General features: G+C 40.5%; 1 protein-coding gene and 1 long non-coding RNA gene across 2 annotated transcripts; both read left to right on the forward strand.

Annotated features, from left to right (window-relative positions):
• Positions 1-1,418: 1,418 nt before the first annotated feature.
• Positions 1,419-15,972, forward strand: LOC124264230 (TELO2-interacting protein 1 homolog). Its single transcript, XM_046698966.1, has 6 exons — positions 1,419-1,475; positions 1,586-1,701; positions 11,440-11,527; positions 12,129-12,209; positions 15,073-15,195; positions 15,867-15,972. The coding sequence occupies exons 1-6, from the start codon at positions 1,440-1,442 to the stop codon at positions 15,960-15,962; spliced, it is 540 nt and encodes a 179-aa protein (XP_046554922.1). The 5' UTR covers positions 1,419-1,439; the 3' UTR covers positions 15,963-15,972.
• On the forward strand, positions 12,876-13,272 carry LOC124264232. Its single transcript, XR_006895080.1, has 2 exons — positions 12,876-13,096; positions 13,222-13,272. It is a non-coding gene; the product is annotated as an uncharacterized LOC124264232 (long non-coding RNA).
• Positions 15,973-27,798: the final 11,826 nt, after the last annotated feature.

The following is a 27,798-nucleotide window of genomic DNA, read 5'->3' on the forward strand; positions in this document are numbered from 1 at the left end:
CCACTAATACATATCTAGGGCAACATCCCATTATGTAGTAATAATAAATTTTTAATTTTTGGGGGGGTAATTGATATTTAATTACTGTATCCCTGTTACAGGTAGGGAGAAAGGAACCAGGGAATTCCCTGCTCTCTTTGAGAATAAAATATACATCATGAAGAATCAGAGTTGTAACAAGATAAAACTGTCACACACACATGCATACTGAAAGAACACACAGTATAAAAACACAATACAAAAGATCCACATGAATTGTGATAAGCCGCAGGTGTGAATACACAGGTGCATATCAAGCAAAGCTAAAATAGAATATTTTCACAACTTTCATTCACACTTGACCAAGAAATATGGTAAATATACCAACCATCATAATATAACATTATATAGAATGGACATGGCTGGACTCATAGTGAAAAGAAAAGAAGATTCAGTATTCTAATAACGAAATACACAAGGCCATTTTAGAAAGTGGTCAAATGTAACATATGTTATATTTGGGATTACACTTTCTCAGTAAAGTACAGATTCTAGTACTTTCTGGGGGTTGAGTCCCATCCGGGATTCGAACCCACACCATCAGAGTCAGGCACCTAATCACCAGCACACAGTCAGACGCCTGGACCGCTCAGCCACCGTGGCTTCCACAAAAATGGAAGTCGGACAACTGGTAGTTTAGACTGCGTGACTTTGTGTACCCCTCTGATAAGTGTTAATTGGCATTCTAATAACGAAATACACAATGCCATTTCAGAAAGTGGTCAAATGTAACATATGTTTTATCTGGGATTACACTTTCTCAGTAAAGTACAGATTCTAGTACTTTTTTGAGGCTGATGAGGTTAACTACCCCATTGTTTTTCACAGATGAGGAGAAGCTAGTCACCATTAAGGTGGGTCATGTTCACAGATGAGGAGAAGCTAGTCACTATTATAAGGTGAATCATGTTCACAGATGAGGAGAAGCTAGTCACTATTAAGGTGAGTCATGTTCACAGATGAGGAGAAGCTAGTCACTATTAAGGTGAGTCATTAAGGTGAGTCAGGTGAGTCATGTTCACAGATGAGGAGAAGCTAGTCACTATTATAAGGTGAATCATGTTCACAGATGAGGAGAAGCTAGTCACTATTAAGGTGGGTCATGTTCACAGATGAGGAGAAGCTAGTCACCATTAAGGTGGGTCATGTTCACAGATGAGAAGCCAGTCACTATTAAGGTAAGTATTGTTCACAGATGAGGAGAAGCTAGTCACTATTAAGGTGAGTATTGTTCACAGATGAGGAGAAGCTAGTCACCATTAAGGTGGGTCATGTTCACAGATGAGGAGAAGCTAGTCACCATTAAGGTGGGTCATGTTCACAGATGAGGAGAAGCCAGTCACTATTAAGGTGAGTATTGTTCACAGATGAGGAGAAGCTAGTCACCATTAAGGTGGGTCATGTTCACAGATGAGGAGAAGCTAGTCACCATTAAGGTGGGTCATGTTCACAGATGTGGAGAAATGGGCAACAGAGCACAGTGCTAGACAGTAGTAAGTTGATACACGTAAGTTCTTCAGCTCAGCTGGAAGTGTTGATGTTCCAGGCTATTCAGACGCTGGCCACAATGTGTGAGTGCTGCGGAGACTTCCTCAGACAACGAACCATGAAGGATGTCGTGCCCAAACTGGTTTCTTTCCTCACCACCCAGGAGAAGATCAGGTATATTGACAGTATGTTGGCAATATAATGACAATCTGTTGACAATATATTGTCAATATACAGAGATGCCAACCTCTACGATTTTATCGTAGTAGCTACAAATTTTAGCCTCAAACTACACCAATACGATTGCACTAGAAGTTCTACAAAATTTGAAGAAAATTCATTAAAATTTGGATATATTGGCAAAAAACATATATTTTCGACGATTAAAAAGAGACAACAAGATGAAACGTAATGCTGATAATTTGGAATTCTGCTGTTAGAGGTATGTGAAATTAAAGCTTCACTCTTGATTAGTGTCATATTATCTTTCTCAGAATCCATCATGATTTTAAGCATTTACTTGACTACTAATTGTATGGTCAAACTACTAAGTTTGATCCTTGAAAGTACTACATGTATTTGCAACACTTTGGGGCTGGCATCCCTGAGTATGTGGATGGAATGTTGACTGTAGATGGACTGTATATAGATCTTGATACTGTATTGACAGTATGTTGACAATGTATTAACAATAATTGTACAGTATGCTGGTATTAAGTGAACAGTGGGCTCACAATTTGTGGACAATGCAACATTTGGACACTAAACAGTGATGATGATCACTAATACAATGTCAGTGTGTTGACAATATTAAGTCAACAAGTCAAGTCAAAGTCAAGAAAAGGTCTGACTATAACTAGGTGCTGGGTTGATGGCTAGCATATGCTGGCAACATGAAACAGTAGTTTCAACCTGAACTGGATGTTTCTGCATGCTTTCTTCTGTTTGTGTGTGTGTGTCTGCCTGTCTGTCTGTCTGTCTGTCTGTCTGTCCGTCTGTGTCTGTCTGTCTGTCCGTCCGTCCGTCTGTGTCTGTCTGTCCGTCCGTCCATCCGTGTCTGTCTGTCTGTCTGTCTGTGTCTGTATGTCTGTCTGTCCGTCTGTGTCTGTCTGTCTGTCTGTCTGTGTATGTCTGTCTGTCTGTCTGTGTCTGTCTGTCTGTCTGTCTGTCTGCCTGTGTATGTCTGTCTGTCTGTGTCTGTCTGTCTGTCTGTCTGTCTGTGTCTGTCTGTCTGTCTGTCTGTGTATGCCTGTATGTCTGTCTGTCTGTCTGTCTGTATGTCTGTCTGTCCGTCTGTGTATGTCTGTCTGTCTGTCTGTCTGTCTGTCTGTCTGTGTGTGTCTATTAATTATCCACTGTGTATGATGTATGTATCATGTATGTATCGTCTGTGTCCATTAATTATATGCTGTCACTCATCTTTTTGGGCTTATTCCATAAACTGAAATACAAACTAGGAAATTCCCGCTACCAGACTACCGTTTCCTTATTGTCTGGGTGTGACGTGTGTTTTGTCTTTGCACTGAGTTATATCACTGATCATTGTCTGTGGTTTCTTCATGCTCAAAGACGTTATGCTTGTTGACTTATTATTTGTAAGGATTGACTTATTGTTTCGATATTTGTTTGGTTACGCTGAGAGTACAATGTACCCATTTTCACGATTATAGCCTCCATTAACGCATAACATTCAACATCAGTTCTTAAACAATTCTTGTCAAAGATGGAATATTGCCTAATGAAGTTGGTATTGAGTATCACATCTTTACTGTGTTAGCGTTGACTGTGTAATCATACACCATGTTATATAGTGTGACTTCCCACAGAAACACCCTCCTGGTTACACTGAGAACACCGTGACATATAGTGTGACTGCCCACAGAAACACCCTCCTGGTTACACTGAGAACACCATGACATATAGTGTAACTACCCATAGAAACACCCTCCTGGTTACACTGAGAACACCGTCACATATAGTGTGACTGCCCACAGAAACACCCTCCTGGTTACACTGAGAACACCATGACATATAGTGTGACTGCCCACAGAAACACCCTCCTGGTTACACTGAGAACACCGTGACATATAGCGTGACTGCCCACAGAAACACCCCCCTGGTTACAGTGAGAACACCATGACATATAGTGTGACTGCCCACAGAAACACCCTCCTGGTTACACTGAGAACACCATGACATATAGTGTGACTGCCCACAGAAACACCCTCCTGGTTACACTGAGAACACTGTCACATATAGTGTGACTGCCCACAGAAACACCCTCCTGGTTACAGTGAGAACACCATGACATATAGTGTGACTACCCACAGAAACACCCTCCTGGTTACACTGAGAACACCATGACATATAGTGTAACTACCCATAGAAACACCCTCCTGGTTACACTGAGAACACCGTCACATATAGTGTGACTGCCCACAGAAACACCCTCCTGGTTACAGTGAGAACACCGTCACATATTGTGTGACTGCCCACAGAAACACCCTCCTGGTTACAGTGAGAACACCATGACATATAGTGTGACTACCCACAGAAACACCCTCCTGGTTACACTGAGAACACCGTGACATATAGTGTGACTGCCCACAGAAACACCCTCCTGGTTACACTGAGAACACCGTGACATATAGTGTGACTGCCCACAGAAACACCCTCCTGGTTACACTGAGAACACCATGACATATAGTGTGACTGCCCACAGAAACACCCTCCTTGTTACACTGAGAACACCGTGACATATAGTGTGACTGCCCACAGAAACACCCTCCTGGTTACACTGAGAACACCATGACATATAGTGTGACTGCCCACAGAAACACCCTCCTGGTTACACTGAGAACACCGTGACATATAGTGTAACTGCCCACAGAAACACCTTCCTGGTTACAGTGAGAACACCATGACATATAGTGTGACTGCCCACAGAAACACCCTCCTGGTTACGCTGAGATCATTTAGCAACAATAAACTGAGAAATAATGCATTGCATTGATGTATGGATCTTTAAAGTAGTTCCTGCTAGGTGGCCTCATTTGCATATTTATCAGATGATGATGCCAAGTTTATTGGACTGGTTTATTGCCCTGTTTACAAGATCCATTATATGACAGCTAATATACACAATACTGTAGTAGCCACACATGATTTAGGCGCTCAGATTACCGGCTGTCAAAGCTGGACATAAAAGATTCATGTGATGTTCATTTAATACACAGTTTCTCTCAATAACCTCATCATTGGTTCATATAATAATATTTATTATGAAAACGTTTCTCCCATTTTGTAGAAATGAGGACATTAGTGTCTCTTGTATTAATTGTGTTAACATGTTTATCAGGGCTGCCACCTGAGCCCGTGGCTTTAAATCATCAAGTTTTTAATGTACTTAGACTCGGCCTTACTTTCTTAGCTCAGCCAATAGATAAATCAGTCAATAATAATGGCTGATGACAGACTGCTATATTGATAGCGTGTTCCTCAGGGGGGATGTCATGGAGGGATGCAGACTGCCAAAACAGCAGATCTGTCTGTATTCCATATTGTCTGGAGCAGTGGATCTGTCTGTATTCCATATTGTCTGGAGCAGTAGATCTGTCTGTATTCCATATTGTCTGGAGCAGTAGATTTGTCTGTATTCCATATTGTCTGGAGCAGTAGATCTGTCTGTATTCCATATTGTCTGGAACAGTGGATCTGTCTGTATTCCATATTTCTGGAGCAGTAGATCTGTCTGTATTCCATATTGTCTGGAGCAGTAGATCTGTCTGTATTCTATATTGTCTGGAGCAGTAGATTTGTCTGTATTCCATATTGTCTGGAGCAGTGGATCTGTCTGTATTCCATATTGTCTGGAGCAGTGGATCTGTCTGTATTCCATATTGTCTGGAACAGTGGATCTGTCTGTATTCTGTATTGTCTGGAGCAGTAGATCTGTCTGTATTCCATATTGTCTGGAGCAGTGGATCTGTCTGTATTCCATATTGTCTGGAGCAGTGGATCTGTCTGTATTCCATATTGTCTGGAGCAGTAGATCTGTCTGTATTCCATATTGTCTGGAGCAGTAGATTTGTCTGTATTCCATATTGTCTGGAGCAGTAGATCTGTCTGTATTCTGTATTGTCTGGAGCAGTGGATCTGTCTGTGTTCCATATTGTCTGGAGCAGTGGATCTGTCTGTATTCCATATTGTCTGGAGCAGTGGATCTGTCTGTATTCTGTATTGTCTGGAGCAGTAGATCTGTCTGTATTCTGTATTGTCTGGAGCAGTAGATCTGTCTGTATTCCATATTGTCTGGAACAATGGATCTGTCTGTATTCTATATTGTCTGGAGCAGTAGATCTGTCTGTATTCTATATTGTCTGGAGCAGTAGATCTGTCTGTATTCCATATTGTCTGGAACAATGGATCTGTCTGTATTCTATATTGTCTGGAGCAGTGGATCTGTCTGTATTCCATATTGTCTGGAGCAATAGATCTGTCTGTATTCCATATTGTCTGGAGCAGTAGATCTGTCTGTATTCTGTATTGTCTGGAACAGTAGATCTGTCTGTATTCTATATTGTCTGGAGCAGTGGATCTGTCTGTATTCCATATTGTCTGGAACAGTGGATCTGTCTGTATTCTGTATTGTCTGGAGCAGTGGATCTGTCTGTATTCCATATTGTCTGGAACAGTGGATCTGTCTGTATTCTGTATTGTCTGGAGCAGTAGATTTGTCTGCATTCCATATTGTCTGGAGCAGTAGATCTGTCTGTATTCCATATTGTCTGGAACAGTGGATCTGTCTGTATTCTGTATTGTCTCGAGCAGTAGATTTGTCTGTATTCCATATTGTCTGGAGCAGTGGATCTGTCTGTAGCAGTGGATCTGTCTGTAGAGTCTGTCTGAACATTCTGTATTCTGTATTGTCTGGAACAGTGGATCTGTCTGTATTCTGTATTGTCTGGAGCAGTGGATCTGTCTGTATTCTGTATTGTCTGGAACAGTGGATCTGTCTGTATTCTGTATTGTCTGGAACAGTGGATCTGTCTGTATTCTGTATTGTCTGGAACAGTGGATCTGTCTGTATTCTGTATTGTCTGGAACAGTGGATCTGTCTGTATTCTGTATTGTCTGGAACAGTGGATCTGTCTGTATTCTGTATTGTCTGGAGCAGTGGATCTGTCTGTATTCTGTATTGTCTGGAGCAGTGGATCTGTATTGTCTGGAGCAGTCTATCTGTCTGTATTCTGTATTGTCTGGAACAGTGGATCTGTCTGTATTCTGTATTGTCTGGAGCAGTGGATCTGTCTGTATTCTGTATTGTCTGGAGCAGTGGATCTGTCTGTATTCTATATTGTCTGGAGCAGTGGATCTGTCTGTATTCTGTATTGTCTGGAGCAGTGGATCTGTCTGTATTCTGTATTGTCTGGAGCAGTATATCTGTCTGTATTCTGTATTGTCTGGAGCAGTATATCTGTCTGTATTCTGTATTGTCTGGAGCAGTGGATCTGTCTGTATTCCATATTGTCTGGAACAGTGGATCTGTCTGTATTCTATATTGTCTGGAGCAGTGGATCTGTCTGTATTCTGTATTGTCTGGAGCAGTGGATCTGTCTGTATTCTGTAGTTGTCTGTCTGTATTGTCTGGAGCAGTATATTTGTCTGTATTCTGTATTGTCTGGAGCAGTATATCTGTCTGTATTCTGTATTGTCTGGAGCAGTAGATCTGTCTGTATTCCATATTGTCTGGAGCAGTAGATCTGTCTGTATTCCATATTGTCTGGAACAGTAGATCTGTCTGTATTCCATATTGTCTGGAGCAGTATATCTGTCTGTATTCCATATTATCTGGAACAGTGGATCTGTCTGTATTCCATATTGTCTGGAGCAGTGGATCCATCTGTATTCTACATTGTCTGGAACAATGGATCTGTCTGTATTCCATATTGTCTTGAGCAGTAGATCTGTCTGTATTCCATATTGTCTGGAACAGTGGATCTGTCTGTATTCCATATTGTCTGGAGCAGTAGATCTGTCTGTATTCTATATTGTCTGGAACAGTATATCTGTCTGTATTCTATATTGTCTGGAGCAGTAGATCTGTCTGTATTCTACATTGTCTGGAACAGTGGATCTGTCTGTATTCCATATTGTCTGGAGCAGTAGATCTGTCTGTATTCTATATTGTCTGGAGCAGTGGATCTGTCTGTATTCCATATTGTCTGGAGCAGTAGGTCTTTCTGTATTCTACATTGTCTGGAGCAGTAGATCTGTCTGTATTCTATATTGTCTGGAGCAGTATATCTGTCTGTATTATATTTTGTCTGGAGCAGTGGATCTGTCTGTATTATATTTTGTCTGGAGCAGTGGATCTGTCTGTATTTTATATTGTCTGGAGCAGTAGGTCTTTCTGTATTCTATATTGTCTGGAGCAGTGGATCTGTTTGTATTCTATATTGTCTGGAGCAGTAGATCTGTCTGTATTCTATATTGTCTGGAGCAGTGGATCTATCTGTATTTTATTTTGTCTGGAGCAGTAGATCTGTCTGTATTCTATATTGTCTGGAGCAGTAGATCTGTCTGTATTCTATATTGTCTGGAGCAGTGGACCTGTCTGTATTCCATATTGTTTGGAGCAGTAGGTCTTTCTGTATTCTACATTGTCTCGAGCAGTAGATCTGTCTGTATTCTATATTGTCTGGAGCAGTAGGTCTTTTTGTATTCTATATTGTCTGGAACAGTGGATCTGTCTGTATTCTATATTGTCTGGATAGTAGATCTGTCTGTATTCTATGTTCTCTGTATGGCATCACAACACAGTTATTATATGTAGCTCTGTTCTCTTAATGACATCACAATACAGTTATTATATGTAGCTCTGTTGTCTGTATGGCATCACAATACAGTTATTATATGTAGCTCTGTTGTCTGTATGGCATCTCGATACAGTTATATTATGTAGCTCTGTTGTCTGTATGGTATCACAATACAGTTATTATATGTAGCTCTGTTCTCTTAATGACATCACAATACAGTTATTATATGAGGCTCTGTTGTCTGTATGGCATCACAATACAGTTATATTATGTAGCTCTGTTGTCTGTATGGCATCTCAATACAGTTATTATATGTAGCTCTGTTGTCTGTATGGCATCTCAATACAGTTGTTATATGTAGCTCTGTTGTCTGTATGGCATCACAATACAGTTATTATATGTAGCTCTGTTGTCTGTATGGCATCACATACAGTTATTATATGTAGCTCTGTTGTCTGTATGGCATCACAATACAGTTATTATATGTAGCTCTGTTGTCTGTATGGCATCACAATACAGTTATATTATGTAGCTCTGTTGTCTGTATGGCATCACAATACAGTTATTATATGTAGCTCTGTTGTCTGTATGGCATCACAATACAGTTATTATATGTAGCTCTGTTGTCTGTATGGCATCACAATACAGTTATTATATGTAGCTCTGTTGTCTGTATGGCATCACAATACAGTTATTATATGTAGCTCTGTTGTCTGTATGGCATCTCAATACAGTTATTATATGTAGCTCTGTTGTCTGTATGGCATCACAATACAGTTATTATATGTAGCTCTGTTGTCTGTATGGCATCACAATACAGTTATATTATGTAGCTCTGTTGTCTGTATGGCATCACAATACAGTTATTATATGTAGCTCTGTTGTCTGTATGGCATCACAATACAGTTATTATATGTAGCTCTGTTGTCTGTATGGCATCACAATACAGTTATTATATGTAGCTCTGTTGTCTGTATGGCATCACAATACAGTTATTATATGTAGCTCTGTTGTCTGTATGGCATCTCAATACAGTTATTATATGAAGCTCTGTTGTCTGTGTGGCATCACAATACAGTTATTATATGTAGCTCTGTTGTCTGTATGGCATCACAATACAGTTATTATATGTAGCTCTGTTGTCTGTATGGCATCTCAATACAGTTATTATATGTAGCTCTGTTGTCTGTATGGCATCACAATACAGTTATTATATGTAGCTCTGTTGTCTGTATGGCATCACAATACAGTTATTATATGTAGCTCTGTTGTCTGTATGGCATCACAATACAGTTAATGTCCCCCGCCGCAACGCGGAACGGGGGACTATGTATTCAGCGGCGTCTCCGTCCGTCCGTCCGTACGTACGTACGTCCCGATTCTTGTTAACGCGATATCTCATGAACTGTTACACCCAATGTCTTCAAATTTGGTGACAGCCTACATTGGGGGATTATGCAGACACCAGTCGATTTGGGTGACCTTGACATTATTATCAAGGTCACCACGACTCTGACCACTTTTCAAACTGTTGTTAACGTGATATCTCATGCACTGTTGTACCCAGTGTCTTCAAATTTGGTGACAGCCTACATTGGGGGATTACGCAGACACCAGTTGATTTTGGGTGTCCTTGACCTTTTTTTCAAGGTCACCACGACACTTTTCACACTTTATAAACTCTTCTTAACACGGCATCTCATCGACTGTTGTACCCAATGACTTCAAATTTGGTGACAGCCTACATTGGGGGATTACGCAGACACCAGTTGATTTTGGGTGTCCTTGACCTTATTTTCAAGGTCACCACGACACTTTTCACGCTTTCAACTTTTGTTTACGCGATATCTCATGCACTGTTGTACCCATTGTCATCAAATTTGGTGACAGTTTACATTGGGGTATTACACAGACACCAGTTTATTTGGGTGACCTTGACCTTATCTTCAAGGTCACCATGATACTTTGACCGCTTTTTAAAGGCGATATCTCATAAAACATTGCACCCAATGTTTTCAAGTATGTTGACAGCCTACATGGGGTGATTATGCAGACACCAGTCATTTCAGGCATCTTGTATGTGACCCAAAAATAAAAAGGAGTAAATATAGATATTCCATTCTTTAGCGGCGGGGGACATTGCCACATCAGTGGCAAACACTTGTTATATGTAGCTCTGTTGTCTGTATGGCATCACAATACAGTTATTATATGTAGCTCTGTTGTCTGTATGGCATCTCAATACAGTTATTATATGTAGCTCTGTTGTCTGTATGGCATCTCAATACAGTTATTATATGTAGCTCTGTTGTCTGTATGGCATCACAATACAGTTATTATATGTAGCTCTGTTGTCTGTATGGCATCACAATACAGTTATTATATGTAGCTCTGTTGTCTGTATGGCATCTCAATACAGTTATTATATGTAGCTCTGTTGTCTGTATGGCATCACAATACAGTTATTATATGTAGCTCTGTTGTCTGTATGGCATCACAATACAGTTATTATATGTAGCTCTGTTGTCTGTATGGCATCACAATACAGTTATTATATGTAGCTCTGTTGTCTGTATGGCATCACAATACAGTTATTATATGTAGCTCTGTTGTCTGTATGGCATCACAATACAGTTATTATATTTAGTTCTGTTGTCTGTATGGCATCACAATACAGTTATTATATGTAGTTCTGTTGTCTGTATGGCATCACAATACAGTTATTATATGTAGCTCTGTTGTCTGTGTGGCATCACAATACAGTTATTATGTAGCTCTGTTGTCTGTATGGCATCACAATACAGTTATTATATGTAGCTCTGTTGTCTGTATGGCATCACAATACAGTTATTATATGTAGCTCTGTTGTCTGTATGGCATCACAATACAGTTATTATGTAGCTCTGTTCTCTTAATGACATCACAATACAGTTATTATATGTAGCTCTGTTGTCTGTATGGCATCACAATGCAGTTATATGTAGCTCTGTTCTCTTAATGACATCACAATACAGTTATTATATGTAGCTCTGTTCTCTTAATGACATCACAGTACTGTTGCTTCCTCAGTTAACAATAAGATGGTTGTATATAGTTGCAGTTCAGCCCAGGCATACCAGTACACAGTGTCTTACAAGCTGCAGCTGGCCTGCCTGACACACCTGGGACCCATCTGTCAGGAGGTAGGTGATCATGTCTGACACACCTGGGACCCATCCCATCTGTCAGGAGGTAGGTGATCCTGTCTGACACACCTTGGACCTACCTGCCAGGAGGTAGGTGATCCTGTCTGACACATCTGGACTTATCTGTCAGGAGGTAGGTGATCATGTCTGACACACCTGGACCTATCCGTCAGGAGGTAGGTGATCCTGTCTGACACACCTGGGACCCATCAGTCAGGAGGTAGGTGATTGTGTCTGACACACCTGGGACATATCTGTCAGGAGGTAGGTGATCCTGTCTGGCACACCTGGGACTCATCTGTCAGGAGGTAGGTGATCCTGTCTGACACACCTGGGACCCATCTGTCAGGAGGTAGGTGATCCTGTCTGACGCACCTGGGACCCATCTGTCAGGAGGTAGGTGATCCTGTCTAACACACCTGGGGCCCATCTGTCAGGAGGTGGAGGTGGTAGGTGTTCCTCTGACTGTTCTTGGTCTTACAGTATGACATATACTTTAATACTTTAATAGTGTTTGAAATATGGTTTATAATGTGGAATAGATGGACTCATATTTTGCAGAATATGGTTTAATAATGTGTGATATTATTTTTTGCAGGTGGAGTCCCATGGTCTGGATCCTGTTGTAAGAGGTTGTCTTCCCTACCTGAGTTTACACCAGCCCAAACCTCTACAGCAGGTGAGTCAGTCAGATCCCAGAGTGAGTTTGTTATATCTCTAGGTGAGGTGATTAGATCCAGTGGTGAGTCTGTGGTATCTCTAGGTGAGGTGATTAGATCCAGTGGTGAGTCTGTTGTACCTCTAGGTGAGGTGATTAGGTCCAGTGGTGAGTCTGTTGTACCTCTAGGTGAGGTGATTAGATCCAGTGGTGAGTCTGTTGTACCTCTAGGTGAGGTGATTAGATCCAGTGGTGAGTCTGTTGTACCTCTAGGTGAGGTGATTAGATCCAATGGTGAGCATTTCTGGTGTCCCCGCCGCGATATTGCTGGAATATTGCTAAAAGCAGCGTCAAACCAAAATCACTCTCTCACTCCAGTGTTGAGTCTGTTCTGTCACCAGGTGAGGTGATTAGATCCAATGGTGAGTCTGTTGTACCTTTAGGGGAGGTGATTAGAGCCAATGGTGAGTTTGTTGTACCTCTATGTGAGGTGATTAGATGCAGTGGTGAGTCTGTGGTATCTCCAAGTGAGATGATTAGATCCAATGGTGAGTCTGTGGTATCTCTAGGTGAGGTGATTAGATCCAATGGTGAGCATTTCTGGTGTCCCCTCGCCGTGATATTGCTGAAATATTGCTAAAAGCAGCGTAAAACTAGAATCGATAACTAGCTCCAATGTGAGTCTGTTGTATCTCCAGGTGAGGTGATTAGATCCAATGGTGTGTTTGTTGTACCTCTAGGTGAGGTGATTAGACACAGCGGTGAGTCTGTGGTATCTCCAAGTGAGGTGATTAGGTCCAATGGTGTGTTTGTTGTACCTCTAGGTGAGGTGATTAGACACAGCGGTGAGTCTGTGGTATCTCTTGGTGAGGTGATTAGATCCAGTGGTGAGTCTGTTGTATCTCCAGGTAAGGTGATTAGATCCAATGGTGAGCATTTCTGGTGTCCCCCGCTGTAACATTGCTTGAATATGGCTAAAAGCGGCATAAAACTAAAATCACTCACTCCAGTGTTGAGTCTGTTGTACCTCTAGGTGAGGTGATTAGATCCAATGGTGAGTGTGTGGTATCTCCAGGTGAGGTGATACGATGCAGTGGTGAGTCTGTTGTACCTCTAGGTGAGGTGATTAGATCAAGTGGTGAATCTGTTGTACCTCAAGGTGAGGTGACTAGATCCAATGGTGAGTGTGTGGTATCTCCAGGTGAGGTGATTAGATCAAGTGGTGAGTCTGTTGTATCTCCAGGTGAGGTCATTCGATCCAGTGGTGAGTGTGTGGTATCTCCAGGTGAGGTGATTAGGTCCAATGGTGAGTGTGTGGTACCTCCAGGTGAGGTGATTAGATAAAGTGGTGAGTCTGTTGTATCTCCAGGTGAGGTGATTAAATCAAGTATTGAGTGTGTGGTATCTCCAGGTGAGGTGATTAGATCAAGTGGTGAGTCTGTTGTATCTCCAGGTGAGGTGATTAAATCAAGTGGTGAGTCTGTTATATCTCCTGGTGAGGTGATTAAATCAAGTGGTGAGTGTGTGGTATCTCCAGGTGAGGTGATTGGATCAAGTGGTGAGTCTGTTGTATCTCCAGGTGAGGTGATTAAATCAAGTATTGAGTGTGTGGTATCTCCAGGTGAGGTGATTAGATCAAGTGGTGAGTCTGTTGTATCTCCAGGTGAGGTGATTAAATCAAGTGGTGAGTCTGTTATATCTCCAGGTGAGGTGATTAAATCAAGTGGTGAGTGTGTGGTATCTCCAGGTGAGGTGATTAAATCAAGTATTGAGTGTGTGGTATCTCCAGGTGAGGTGATTAGATCAAGTGGTGAGTCTGTTGTATCTCCAGGTGAGGTGATTAAATCAAGTGATGAGTGTGTGGTATCTCCAGGTGAGGTGATTAGATCAAGTGGTGAGTCTGTTGTATCTCCAGGTGAGGTGATCCAATACAATGGTGAGTGTGTGGTATCTCCAGGTGAGGTGATTAGGTCTGATGGTGAGTGTATGGTATCTCCAGGTGAAGTGATTAGATCAAGTGGTGAGTCTGTTGTACCTCAAGGTGAGGTGATTAGATCCGATGGTGAGTGTATGGTATCTCCAGGTGAGGTGATTAGATCAAGTGGTGAGTCTGTTGTATCTCCAGGTGAGGTGATCCAATACAATGGTGAGTGTGTGGTATCTCCAGGTGAGGTGATTAGATCCGATGGTGAGTGTATGGTATCTCCAGGTGAGGTGATTAAATCGAGTGGTGAGTCTGTTGTATCTCCAGGTGAGGGGATTAGATCAAGTGGTGAGTGTGTGGTATCTCCAGGTGAGGTGATTAAATCAAGTGGTGAGTCTGTTGTATCTCCAGGTGAGGTGATTAGATCAAGTGGTGAGTCTGTTGTATCTCCAGGTGAAGTGATTAAATCAAGTGGTGAGTGGACATGAAACACCTGAGATATCCTGACAATGATACTTTGTCGCTTCCTGAATTTGTTTCATCTGAAAAGCACTGGACACAAATTCTCAGAACTGGAACTGAACATGATGGCTATTTTTGTGTGCATAGAAATAATTTATTAGAGCATACATGATGAGACTGAGTCCAGTTTCCACCTAGGTGTGAAGTGAGTATACAAACTAGACTCACTCACTCACTCACTCACTGGTTTGCCATAGTGTTTCTAGGTTTGTCAGGACCATACCCACTCACTCACTCACTCTCACGTTCTTGTGGGCTTCAACAAGGTCGACCTGCATCACTGCCAGCTTTTCTCCCACGTTAAGCTGACAAGTCATGACATTACTGGGCTACTGTTCCAAGTGGCAGATACCCTTAAACATGTCCTTGCCTTATCAATATCCTGGTATGTTTGCATCACCATATAAGATAAATGAGAAGTGAGTGCTTCTATTTCAGGCAAGCTTAACATGTTTTAAACATCTCATATCCCTGGAGCCAGATGTCATATGGCTACGACTCAGTGACCTTTACACACCAGATGACCTTTCACCTCCGGGGTCAGAATTTAGGCACATCAAGGTCAGTTCCCAAAAGTGTTGTCCTCGTGTTATGTGTTTTCGCACACTTAAGAACATCCCTCATCTTGATTATCACATGAACAATTGTAATTCTTGTCACTAACTTATAAAAGTGACCTTGTACTAAACACATGCCATCATTTAGGAGTTTACAATGTCTGTGGGAAGCAACAGCCCTCATTACAACCAGAGGGAGAACTAATATCTGAAAACCTATAATGTTCGAAAACCTATGATGTACGAAAACCTATGATGTCCGAAAACCTATGTCAAGCATGAATGACAATGGTACAAGAATCTGTATCGAAACGTCGCACTCACGAATAAAAAGAAGTTGTTATCCATAAAGTTTGTTCTATATTGTACTTCCCAACTTCCAAAATGCCACTCAAAGAAGTGTTATGTGTAGTTTGTAGTGCAGGTAGCAGTCCTTAGCAGTACTTTGTCATATAGAGTCCTTGAGGCATTTAGAATTGATACACATAAAGAATTTATGGATGTCAACTTATTTATTTTCAGGGACATTTTCATCAGGTGACAGAGGAGTATGAATATACATCCATAAACTTCTCGCCTTTAAGTCGTTTGTCAGTCAAGTAATGCCAACCTACGCTTGTGATAGCCTCAGTGTATTTCCCGTTACTTCACATGTTGTATTAACACATGTTTCAGTTCCTGGCCCGGTCTGGGGAGCGGAATGAGTACTCGGACAACGTCATCTTGCTGCTTCCTCTCACGTCCTGTGTACAAACTGCAATAAAGTCTTGACATTTGTAAACTACTCTATTATTTCCTCTTCCAACAAACTGCCAGGAGATGTGTGGTCTCTGATGTTCATACAAGTGATATAATGATATGAGGCTCATGGTACAATACTGTGTTGCCATGTCTCATAACTCTTAATAACTGTCCAAGTTCATGCAGATTCTCTAGTATTTCCTTGTTGTCCCTAAATAGCAGAATCTGCACAGTGACCCTAGCTTATATGTTCCTCCACTACAATAACCTATCTTTGTTCTCTGAAATTATAAAACAGGTGATTAAGGGCTGATTCACTATACATGTATAATGTAGAATATGGACTTATGAAATATCAGGATACAAATAGCATTGCTCTCTTATTATTATTATTGGGCTACGTCTCGTATGACCTCCTGTCCTTACACCGCTCTTCCATACATCAGTACACAACTCCAAAAGTGTTCAGTGTTTCTATATACAACTGTGTATACACACTAAGCAAGAGATCACGTGGAACCTTTTGCAATTCATGAATTTTTAAAAGTTTTGCCTAACCATACAATGTACAAGGTGACAGACTTTCACTGGAAATTTTATTGAGACTTGGCTAAATAATGCTCTCAGAATTCCGTTCAAATGAGTTTTTGACATTCAGCATTCTTTACACCTCCATGCAACATGTATTTTGTTTGTGTGACATTTCTAACAACTTTGGAATTACAAGGCTGACAGAAATATGATCTTATCTGGGAGGGGCGGTTGGTTTGGCTGGTGGTTAACATAAAGGAAGCAAAAACTTCATGTCAGTTGACACACATCACCACATCACCACATCATCAGAACTGGCGTCTTACCAGGGTCACTTCATGGACTATATCTGTTTGTCAGTATACGACATTGCGACATCTCAAACGCTAACAATAATACCGTTAGACTGTTTGCTGATGACGGGTACGGGGAGTTACAGGGATTGCATCTGATTGTGTGACCTCCTTGATGCTAGTCTGAGTGAAGATGTCACTAACTGATTTGGGCACACACATGCCTATCGAAATAAACTTGTTCAAAACAAAATTCATTTTCTTCAGTCACAAACATTGAACAGAGATGTTTCAACAGCATAGGCATCTTGGTTTATACCATTAACATGGTACTACATGGACTCAACAATTTTACGAAAACAGCCCCCTTCTGCAATGAGGTTGTGGTATGATATACCATTTCAGGTCAGAACACAACATTATAAAACGATTATGTATCCAAACCAACCAAAAGCCCCAACGAACTTCTCCCTTTGCCACATATAGTATGACCAGAAATTATTGAGAATTTTAGGAATATGTTTAATTGGATTTCTAGTATAAACAACCTTGACCAGCTATCAAGTGCTTGGTTTCATTCAAGAGAGACAACTCCGTTAATCCTTTTTCATTAGTTTGTGGAAGGTTATCCCCCTTTGTTTACTTGCTAGCAGACGACATTTTCAGTGAACCTCAGTATGGATGATTTAGGGAAGAGGAAGTTGATTTTAGAGTATTATAACAAGGACATCAGATCAGCTAAAGTGATTTCAAGTAGAACAGGCATCCCTTTGTCCACTGTTTATCGTGTTTTGAAAAATATTGCAAATGGATATGGCATTGACTGTCGGTGACAGGAGGAGGCTTGGTATTCTTGTTTCTAAAAACAAACGAAGGAGTTTAGAAAACTTAAGGCATATCTGTGTTAGGGGCAACGCCCTCTGTGTATTTGAAGGGAGTATGAACAGTGAGCGGTACACAGATATTCTCGAGGGACAATTACTTCCATCTGCTCACGTGTTCTATGGAAATGTTTGGATTTTCCAGCAGGACAACGACCCAAAACATCGTTCAAAGCATTCACAGGCCTGGTTACGGCCAAAATATGACATTATTAGATTAGCCAAGCTATAGCCCTGACCTAAATCCAATAGAAAATGTTTGGGGACTTATGAAGGAAAGTGTCAATAAGAAAAATCTGACAAATATTGCTGAAATGAAAGAAGAGGTGGTCCGATATTGGGACAACATGGACCACGACTTTCTAACTTCTTTGATCAGTAGTATGCCCGCCGCATTGAAACCTGCATTGCTGCCCATGGTGACTTGACAAAATACTAACTGTTCACCTGTCTTTGAATCTGGAGTTATGTTCTGCTAATATTCACATTTATTACTTGAGTAATGAGTGAAATTTAAAAAAAAATACAATCTTTAAATTCTCAATAATTTCTGGTTGTACTGTATATATTATCATATTGCACGTACTAAGCTGAGACAAAATGGGAGTCAGTTAAATAGTGATTTATGTAGACCATGAATTAAAGCCAATGTTTGCATGTTTGTGTAGAGGTAAATGAAAATGTGTAATACTAGTATGTGTTTCTTTGTGACGAAAAGTTTCTCCATATCTGTTCTGGAGGCAGAGTACTAATGTCCCAATGTCGTTAACCAGCGTATATATACATTAGCGTTAGTCACGCACCACCCACATTCTGTGACAAGTACGACAGGCTAGCTTCATGTTGGCGTATATTCGTTGAAAACCACACTCCGCGTATTAAAATGATAACCGTAACATAGCTTACTCTGATCAAAACAATAACAACACTGAAATTGAAATTTGATAACGATGCACATGCAGTCGTCGAGAAATACAAAAACGTGAATATGAACAATACCGGAAAATATGGTCACCATGACTTCGCCAACAATTCGTCACACAGTCTCGGATGATGATTGTTGTGATTGTATGAGCCACCACTGCCGACCACACCAGTACCTGGTGCAGCCACCCCTCGCTGTGGGCAGCGCCCAGTCTCTCATATTGGCAATCAAGCGTGGAATCTCAGCACCGGAATCCTGTACTAGTCCTCATGCAGTGACTGCGTCCTTGCAGATTGTCAACAGGAGGCTACGTGCTTCCTCACACTCCGACTAGTAACAGGTTAATGTTTAGTGAGCACCGATGTAGTTACCCATGTATATATATTACAGGAAATATGTATAATCAGTAAATATGCATAATTAAATAACGGAAATTTCAGTAATTATGTTTAATGTCTGATTCACTCAGGAATTATGTATATTTACTGAAATTTTCAGTAATAATACATAATTCCTGATATTTAAGAAACAAAATTATACATATTTACTGAAATAATTTGAATTACTGAAATACTGATATTACTTTTAAAGTTAGTCAGTAGCAAGTGCCACAAGGCAAAGACTCAGTGTAGTTCTAGGTGTCACTCAATACTCCCATGTTCAAATAAAAATTCTTGAAAATCAATGTCTGTACCTTGTTCCTAAAAATGAAGACATATCTATGAAAACTAGACTGACTTTAAGAGCCATAACCGGTTTGTCAAACATCTCTGTATAAGGCGATCGGAGTGAGTCTGTCTGACTCCTCTTGCTGTTCATCCAACGTGGTCGGCAGCCTCTGACGTCGATGCTCCCTGTCATGTCCCATCACTTCGTTATGTCTATAGTCACTGCTCTTGCATTATATTACCTTTGAATGTGCATTGCCACTCTATTCTTACATTCATAAGACACGTTTCTATTGATTTGTGATCTTAGTTCACTTCAGACTGCAGTTGTTTATTCCATAGCATGTCTTGTTTGTTGGCTTCACGTCTTAGTTTCTCTATGCTCTGCTTTCAGCTGGTTCACCCTTTAGTTTCAACATGGGGATCAACATGGAACAACCCGCATCAACGATACGTGCACGGTGAGCACGGGTGTTGTCGAGAAAGACAGTGTCGACCCCCGCAAACCGGACTGCAAAGGGTGTCAGTGTGTCATCTGGCTAGTGCTGTTCAGCCATTCCCCATGCATCGTCAAATCTGTTCTCAGATCTGTAGTATTCTCAGTGCTGATGTCAGCAATGTATATTATTTTCCTTGTCACAGCTGATACACATCAATATTTCACTAAAGGTTGCATGATATCGCAATATCCAATGAATGAATTCTTCCAAATTCAGGAATTATTTTTGGTTGAAAAGGAATCCTCATATGAAACCACCATTTCGATTTTATTTGTGTTAAAAATACAACCAACCGATGCCAATAATCGTATGTAATACCGTCTGTATACATTGTAACTTCATTGTTTCTGTTTCGTCTCATGTGAATATTAACAACTCTATACAGTTAGCAGGCAAATGTGTCGTGCAGATTTTGCAACTTTACCGACAGTTCTATCTAAATTATGTCCAAAAAAATACAAGCCCTGGCTTATGTCCCTTGCAATATGACGTCACTAATGCCCAGCAATAAACGAATGACGTCATTAGACCTTTTAGACGCATTTCACGTGGTACAGGTATTGGTGTGTGGTTCATGTGTCTCGATGTTTTAACCCTCGTGGTGCGTGGCCGTCAGCTGGCTTAAATCTAATGTGCTGCTCATATATACTGAAAGGCAAAAGAAATGTAATATTGGAAATGACATTTAAGTATCAACGGAAAATTTAAACCTACTTTTTTAAAATAATACGCCACTGAAATGCAGTACCGACTTTCATCAGAGAAGATAACCCCTCTCAATTGTCCCCCACGACAGTTTTGCCGCTGATGTGTCCACTTGGATACGTTCCCGGCGGTGACGTTGGGTGAATATGGGTCTCCTGGCAGGACATCGACAAAACAGGTTCCTGGCTTGGAGACGTCGCCGAATGGTAGGTCACTGACTGGTCGCTGGTGGTTTCCTATGGTCACCCAAGCTGTTTCTCTGGCCCTTGCGAATAGGTCTTGCACGTGTTGATGGACGATGTGACGGTCGTGGCGACGTGTTGTTACACGGGGTTGACCACTACGTGGACGCTCATCAGTGCTGCTGGTGGCGTTGTATCGCACTCTAACACGTTCTATCATTCGTACGCTGCAACTGAAGTCATTAGCAATGACTCGAGCATGTTGACCAGCGTGCAGACGTCCAATAGCTTGTTGTGGTTGATCTCTCGTTAACCTAGTCATAGCTGCTGTGTTCAGAAAACAAGTGAACGATTGCCATTCAAGCCGGCAATTTATGCCTGAATGCATTTATGATGCACGTGCATCTCGATTTCAATGTTGTGTTTGTGGGAACTTTTCCCTCTCCAAAAAACAAAACATTTCTAACTTCAATCTCAAACAATACTTTATTGGGCAATGCAGGCTATACGACCACGATTCATGTTTCCTCAAACTTGACTTCTGGTGTATATTTAAAAAAATAGGTTCAAATACTCCATTGATACTCAAATGTCATTTCTAATATTACGACGTTTCTTTTGCCTGTCAGTATATATATCTACCTAGCCATCGTTGAATCGTAAAATATATGTCCCTCTTCTTCAGTCCTCACTTTGATATATCAAAAAATATCCAAATAAATCACGAATATATATGCACTTCACAGTTTTGAATGCTGTGTTAAATTCCCTCTTCTGTGAAAACTACATGCATCGTAAATCTTGCTATTTTGAACATAATACAAACTCCCTATTCACGGCATTTGTTAGTGTATGGTTTGAAATCTAAATGTCGAATATTTACTCCGAGAACTGAATTTCAAAAAGCACCTGTGACCGGGTGTAAAAACCTTGGAGCTCTTTGTGTGCAGACTCTTTCAGTGTTGTCACAACCCCCAGTGTACAGTTCCAGTGTATGAAATAAGGCCCCCGTCCGACCGCCCGAGACGGGCTAGATTTCTGCCACGGCCTAATTTTACAGCTAGCCAGTCCGACTGCCTACCTACTCTTTAAGAAGGACTGGATAAATCTCTTCTGGGCTGGTAAGTTTTTGAAGTTACCAGCCCAGATGTCTGGCTGGAGTTTTGGCTTATTTCATACACTGACAGTACACAACCCTGTGTACTTGAAAGAACCCACGAATCCGTTGGTATATGACCAGATGGTGGCCATATGAATACATGCAAACACCTAGTTGCGGGTACAGCAACGTGCAGTAAACTTGGACAAAGTACTGTGACTATGTGTCCCAGTCCACCCAACTGGGAATGGGTACTTCGTAAGGATGGGAAAGCCACGCTAACTCGGTGCGCCTAGTGGCTGCAAGAGTTGTATGATCCCCAGGGAGTTGAGATTGGTAATACGACCTGCCGTTGAGATTGACATCCAGTGATCGAGGGAAAACCAAAGCGCCATTGAGCTTTGTATGTATGTAAATGTATGTATGTATGTATGTATGTATGTATGTATGTATGTATGTATGTATGTATGTATGTATGTATGTATGTATGTATGTATGTATGTATGTATGTATGTATGTATGTATGTATGTAAATGTATGTATGTATGTATGTATGTATGTATGTATGTATGTATGTATGTATGTATGTATGTATGTATGTATGTATGGATGGATGGATGGATGGATGGATGGATGGATGGATGGATGGATGGATGTATGTATGTATGTATGTATGTATGCATACATGTATGTTAATGATCACAGGTATTGCTTTTCATCAAATCACGAAGGATTATTCTGAAACGCTCTCAGTGACCCTAGAATCGCTAAGGATGTTTTGGAAAATGCAAAAGCACGAACGCCGAGGCCAACTTTCCGCCATATCGGTGTGTTTATAAGCTCACGCTACACGTACGTGTACCGGTCATGTCACGTCCATGACATCAGGTATAATTCAAACTCAGCTTCCATTACATGAGGCCCTGAATTCCTCATACATTTTACAATAAACTGACAATGGTCTTTGTCATCAATACCAAGCGCTTCGGTGAAATCAACGAAATACATCATTTATGAGATCGAACACCGTTCTCGGTAGAACTGCACTTGTGTGAAATGTAAACAGAACAAAGCACACACAGACCTGGCACTGATTATCATTTTCTCATATTGAACAAGGCTCACACTTCTTGTGGCCATTTCTAAATTTTAGAATGAAGAACTAAAAGATATAACAATCAGATTGTCCTAGAGAGGTATAACAATTAGATTGTCATATGGAGGTTGTATAACAATTAGATTGTCATATAGAGGTATAACAATTAGATTGTCAGAGGTATATAGATTGTCATGTATAACAATTAGATTGTCATGCAGAGGTATAACAATTAGATTGTCATATAGATGTATAACAATTAGATTGTCATGCAGAGGTATAACAATTAGATTGTCATACAGAGGTATAACAATTAGATTGTCATACAGAGGTATAACAATTAGATTGTCATATAACAATAAGAGAGGTATAACAATTAGATTGATTGTCATACAGAGGTATAATAACAATAGATTGTCATTGTAACAATAGATTGTCATACAGAGGTATAACAATTAGATTGTCATACAAAGGTATAACAATTAGATTGTCATATAGAGGTATAACAATTAGATTGTCATATAGAGGTATAACAATTAGATTGTCATATGGAGGTATAACAATTAGATTGTCATATGGAGGTATAACAATTAGATTGTCATATAGAGGTATAACAATTAGATTGTCATATAGAGGTTTATTGGCGAAAATACACATGGTCAGTCTATCCTGCTGCTTACGTTATCATTAATAATGCAGCTTTCGTATTTCCCCACACGATTAATTTCACTATTAGTATCTTCTCCTTTGGGACTAGACGAGAGACCAGACTAAATTATGATTACACAATGCCATTTAGAAAGTGGTCAAATATAACATATGTTATATTTGGGATTACACTTTCTTAGTAAAGTACAGATTCTAGTACTTTTGTTGGGTGGAGTCCCATCCGGGATTCGAACCCACACCCTCAGTGTCAGTCCAGTGGAAGTCGCGGTAGCTGACCTTTACTAAGAAAGCGTAATGATGATAAAACATATAATTAGTTGGCACACCATAATCCAATGGAGGTAACTCACACCTGTTGCGTTCGGAAAAATACTCTTCATAATGGCGTAACACTTCAACACATACATAGAGCGTTCTATTTTCAATGTGAGAAAGATGAGTGCATATTTTCAAACACTACTATTAACCATTTCTTAAATTCCGTTTTGTTTCAGTGACGTGGAACCTCCCCAGATAATGTATTTACATATACATGCAACATGTATTAGACGTCACTCACTCATGCAAAAGAGGTGGGACACTCAAGTAGGAAGTAATAAACTGTATGAATTGAAGCCAACAATTGGTTATACCTACTTGGGTTGTCAGTCAAGACGTGATGAGGTAATTTTACGACGATGTCGTATTGGCCACAGTCGGTTTACACACACGACTATCTGGTGAAAACGGATGGGGATGGACCCCCCAACCCCCTACCGTTCGGCACTGTATGGAGGGCTGGTTGATGGTGTATATTGCTTCATTAGGATTCATATGGTAAATGTATATAGAGAATACTACACGAGGTCTCATTACATACGAATTATACGAAACGAGTGTCCTTCCTATGGTATCTGACCGAGCGAAACGCTCGGTCAGATATCATAGGAAGGTCACGAGTTTCGTATAATTCGTATGTAATGAGACCGAGTGTGGTATTTTATTTATTACCCACGTCTTACATGCATTAAATTGACAAAATAGCGTATTTTTGTTAATATTTTTGTTTCAAACCGAAACCGGTTTCATAAAGAGTTGCGGAAGTGTTTTGTACTGTAGTACAATATTTGCATGACGTCACTGTAATGACGTCACTGCCTTGGTAACCGACGTCACGATGCATGTCAGTTGTCATCGCCTCGTACAGCCTCCTACAGTAAACTACTCCGTAGCACCTCGTTTCTTGGTTTCCAGTTGCTTCATTCGGCTAACATCACTGGTGGAAACATTGCGTTTACGTTTTTCGACGGGTATAATGTCTCAGTTCGACTCACAATTAAACAGCGACACGGCAACGTTCGCGATGTTTACATTCCCACAATGCATTTAAGTTGTAGAATGAATGAATTCACGTGTATGTTATGAATGAACAAGTAGTTCCGTCACAACGTGACCTAACTGAGAGGTCATCGGTTATCCAATCAAATCGTTAGAATCTCAGGTCAAGTCGTTACGACACAGGTCAACGCGATACGACACACGTGTGACGTACGAGATTAGTGTGCAACTACCCATACGTTGACCACGTGGGTAATAAAGCTTAGTACAGAACATGTATCAAAACACATAATCCACTTTATTGCTACGAATCGTCATTCTTCCCAAGCAAACCTGGATCAGACAAGGGAAACATCTCTCGCCATTTCTTGTTTACAGTAAAACAAGGAAGTATAAAGGTATTAATTTCGATTACTAAAGCAAAATCGATTTGATACTTTGCCTGCAGTTTATTGTATTTGTTGTATGCAAATGGCGGTGTCATATTCAGTAAAGACCCCGTAGACGGACGACAATCACTTGACAGTTTTCATGGATATTGTTCACGATGGAAATTAAATGTAAACTTGTCCAAAATTAAAATAATACTCTCTGAAAGCCGGCCTGCTAAAAGCATCAATCTATTATACACGCTGATATCCTGCAAACAAACTATGGCCATTGTTGATAATTTCTTCTGCTGTGGGAAATAGTTGCATAGAAAGGAAATATTTGTAGAACCCATCCAAATTTACACAGAAAATGCAGCAAAAGCTTTGTTCTCATTATTAATGAATCACGCAATATTTATTTGCCTTTGGATATTTTAATATCCGCATTATATGACACTCCGATTGATTGATTGCTCCGATGCTGATGTACTGTTCTGAAATCTGGGCATTTGAAAGCATTAAACTAATTGAAAAAGTTCACTGAAAACTTCTGAACGGCAGCATGTCTTTGAATGCAGCTTCAAACTACCTATATGATTAATGGAGAACTCTGAATTGAACACATCTGTATGAGAATGTACAAATATGCTATTCTGTTCATCTGCCATCCTAGAAAAACTATCATGGACAACATTTGTTGTTAAATAATTATTAGTTGTGCACTCGGTGGAATATTTAACAACACGTTCATGTGTTCTTCATGATGGGTAGCTATAAAAGAAATATTGGAGACCATTTATTCATTTACTGAGTTTTTATTTGTCAGTTGGTTGTTCAATACCGCAGTACTTGGCAATATTCCAGCAAAATGGTGGCGGTCTGTTAATAATCGAGTCTGGACCAGACAATCCAGTGCTCAACAGCATGAGCATCGATCTACCAATTTGGAATACAATAACATGTGTCAACCAAGTCAGCGAGCCTGACCACCCGATGCCGTTAGTCGCCTCTTACGACAAGCATGGGTTACTGAAGGTCAATTCTAACCCTGATTATCATGGGTCTTAAAAGACCTGACAAACTAAAGTGAAAATTCATCAATACCATCTTTAGAACTGTTGAAGCCGATATGTAACGTATGTTAGATTCCTGTTACTTCAATTCCGTCACATCTCCATATCTATGTACAATATTCATTTGATCTTGACCTTATTACTATATAATTATATTGATAGAATACTGCTATGTTAATATAATACTGTTTTTCCAATCTGCTACCACTGGTAGTATTTGTTTGAGAATATACTGAAGGTATGAAGCTACTAAATACCTTCTTATATCAGGGTTGATATTAATGAACGCCGAAATGTGTGATTACGATGTACATCGCATGTTATGCTAAACAGTGTACGTACATATGACTTGAATGTGTTCAAACTAGTCCAATACCAACTGTATATTTGTATATTTGTATATTTGTATGCATATTTGTATGTATATTTGTATGCGTTTGCATTTGTATATTTGTATACTTGCCCCTGCCGGGCATTTCATGTTACACCATTCTCACTTTCTGTTGAATGCTTGGTTCCGACACGGTCTGTGTTACACCATTCTCACTTTCTGTTGAATGCTTGGTTCCGACACGGTCTATGTTACACCGTTCTCACTTTCTGTTGAATGCTTGGTTCCGACACGGTCTATGTTACACCGTTCTCACTTTCTGTTGAATGTTTGGTTCCGACACGGTCTATGTTACACCGTTCTCACTTTCTGTTGAATGTTTGGTTCCGACACGGTCTGTGTTACACCGTTCTCACTTTCTGTTGAATGTTTGGTTCCGACACGGTCTGTGTTACACCGTTATCAGTTTCTGTTGAATGCTTGGTTCCGACATGGTCTGTGTTACACCATTCTCACTTTCTGTTGAATGCTTGGTTCCGACACGGTCTATGTTACACCGTTATCAGTTTCTGTTGAATACTTGGTTCCGACATGGTCTGTGTTACACCGTTCTCACTTTCTGTTGAATGCTTGGTTCCGACACGGTCTATGTTACACCGTTATCAGTTTCTGTTGAATACTTGGTTCCGACACGGTCTGTGTTACACCATTCTCACTTTCTGTTGAATGCTTGGTTCGACACGGTCTATGTTACACCGTTATCAGTTTCTGTTGAATGTTTGGTTCCGACACGGTCTGTGTTACACCGTTCTCACTTTCTGTTGAATGTTTGGTTCCGACACGGTCTATGTTACACCGTTATCAGTTTCTGTTGAATGCTTGGTTCCGACACGGTCTATGTTACACCGTTCTCACTTTCTGTTGAATGCTTGGTTCCGACACGGTCTGTGTTACACCGTTCTCACTTTCTGTTGAATGCTTGGTTCCGACACGGTCTATGTTACACCGTTATCAGTTTCTGTTGAATGCTTGGTTCCGACACGGTCTGTGTTACACCGTTCTCACTTTCTGTTGAATGCTTGGTTCCGACACGGTCTATGTTACACCGTTATCAGTTTCTGTTGAATGCTTGGTTCCGACACGGTCTGTGTTACACTGTTCTCACTTTCTGTTGAATGCTTGGTTCCGACACGGTCTATGTTACACCGTTATCAGTTTCTGTTGA

This window comes from Haliotis rubra, unplaced genomic scaffold (genome assembly GCF_003918875.1).
Source record: "Haliotis rubra isolate DU_JTF1 unplaced genomic scaffold, ASM391887v1 Scf915, whole genome shotgun sequence".
In the NCBI taxonomy this organism is placed as follows: Eukaryota; Metazoa; Mollusca; class Gastropoda; order Lepetellida; family Haliotidae; genus Haliotis; species Haliotis rubra.

Bases quoted from the DNA above. Each gene is read 5' to 3' on its own strand.
- LOC124264230 (XM_046698966.1), top strand. From the start codon at position 1,440: ATGTTCACAGATGAGGAGAAGCTAGTCACCATTAAG. The intron at 1,476-1,585 runs GTGGGTCATGTT...TTGATGTTCCAG, and splicing joins AGAAGCTAGTCACCATTAAG to GCTATTCAGACGCTGGCCAC. The intron at 15,196-15,866 runs GTCAGTTCCCAA...CACATGTTTCAG, and splicing joins CAGAATTTAGGCACATCAAG to TTCCTGGCCCGGTCTGGGGA.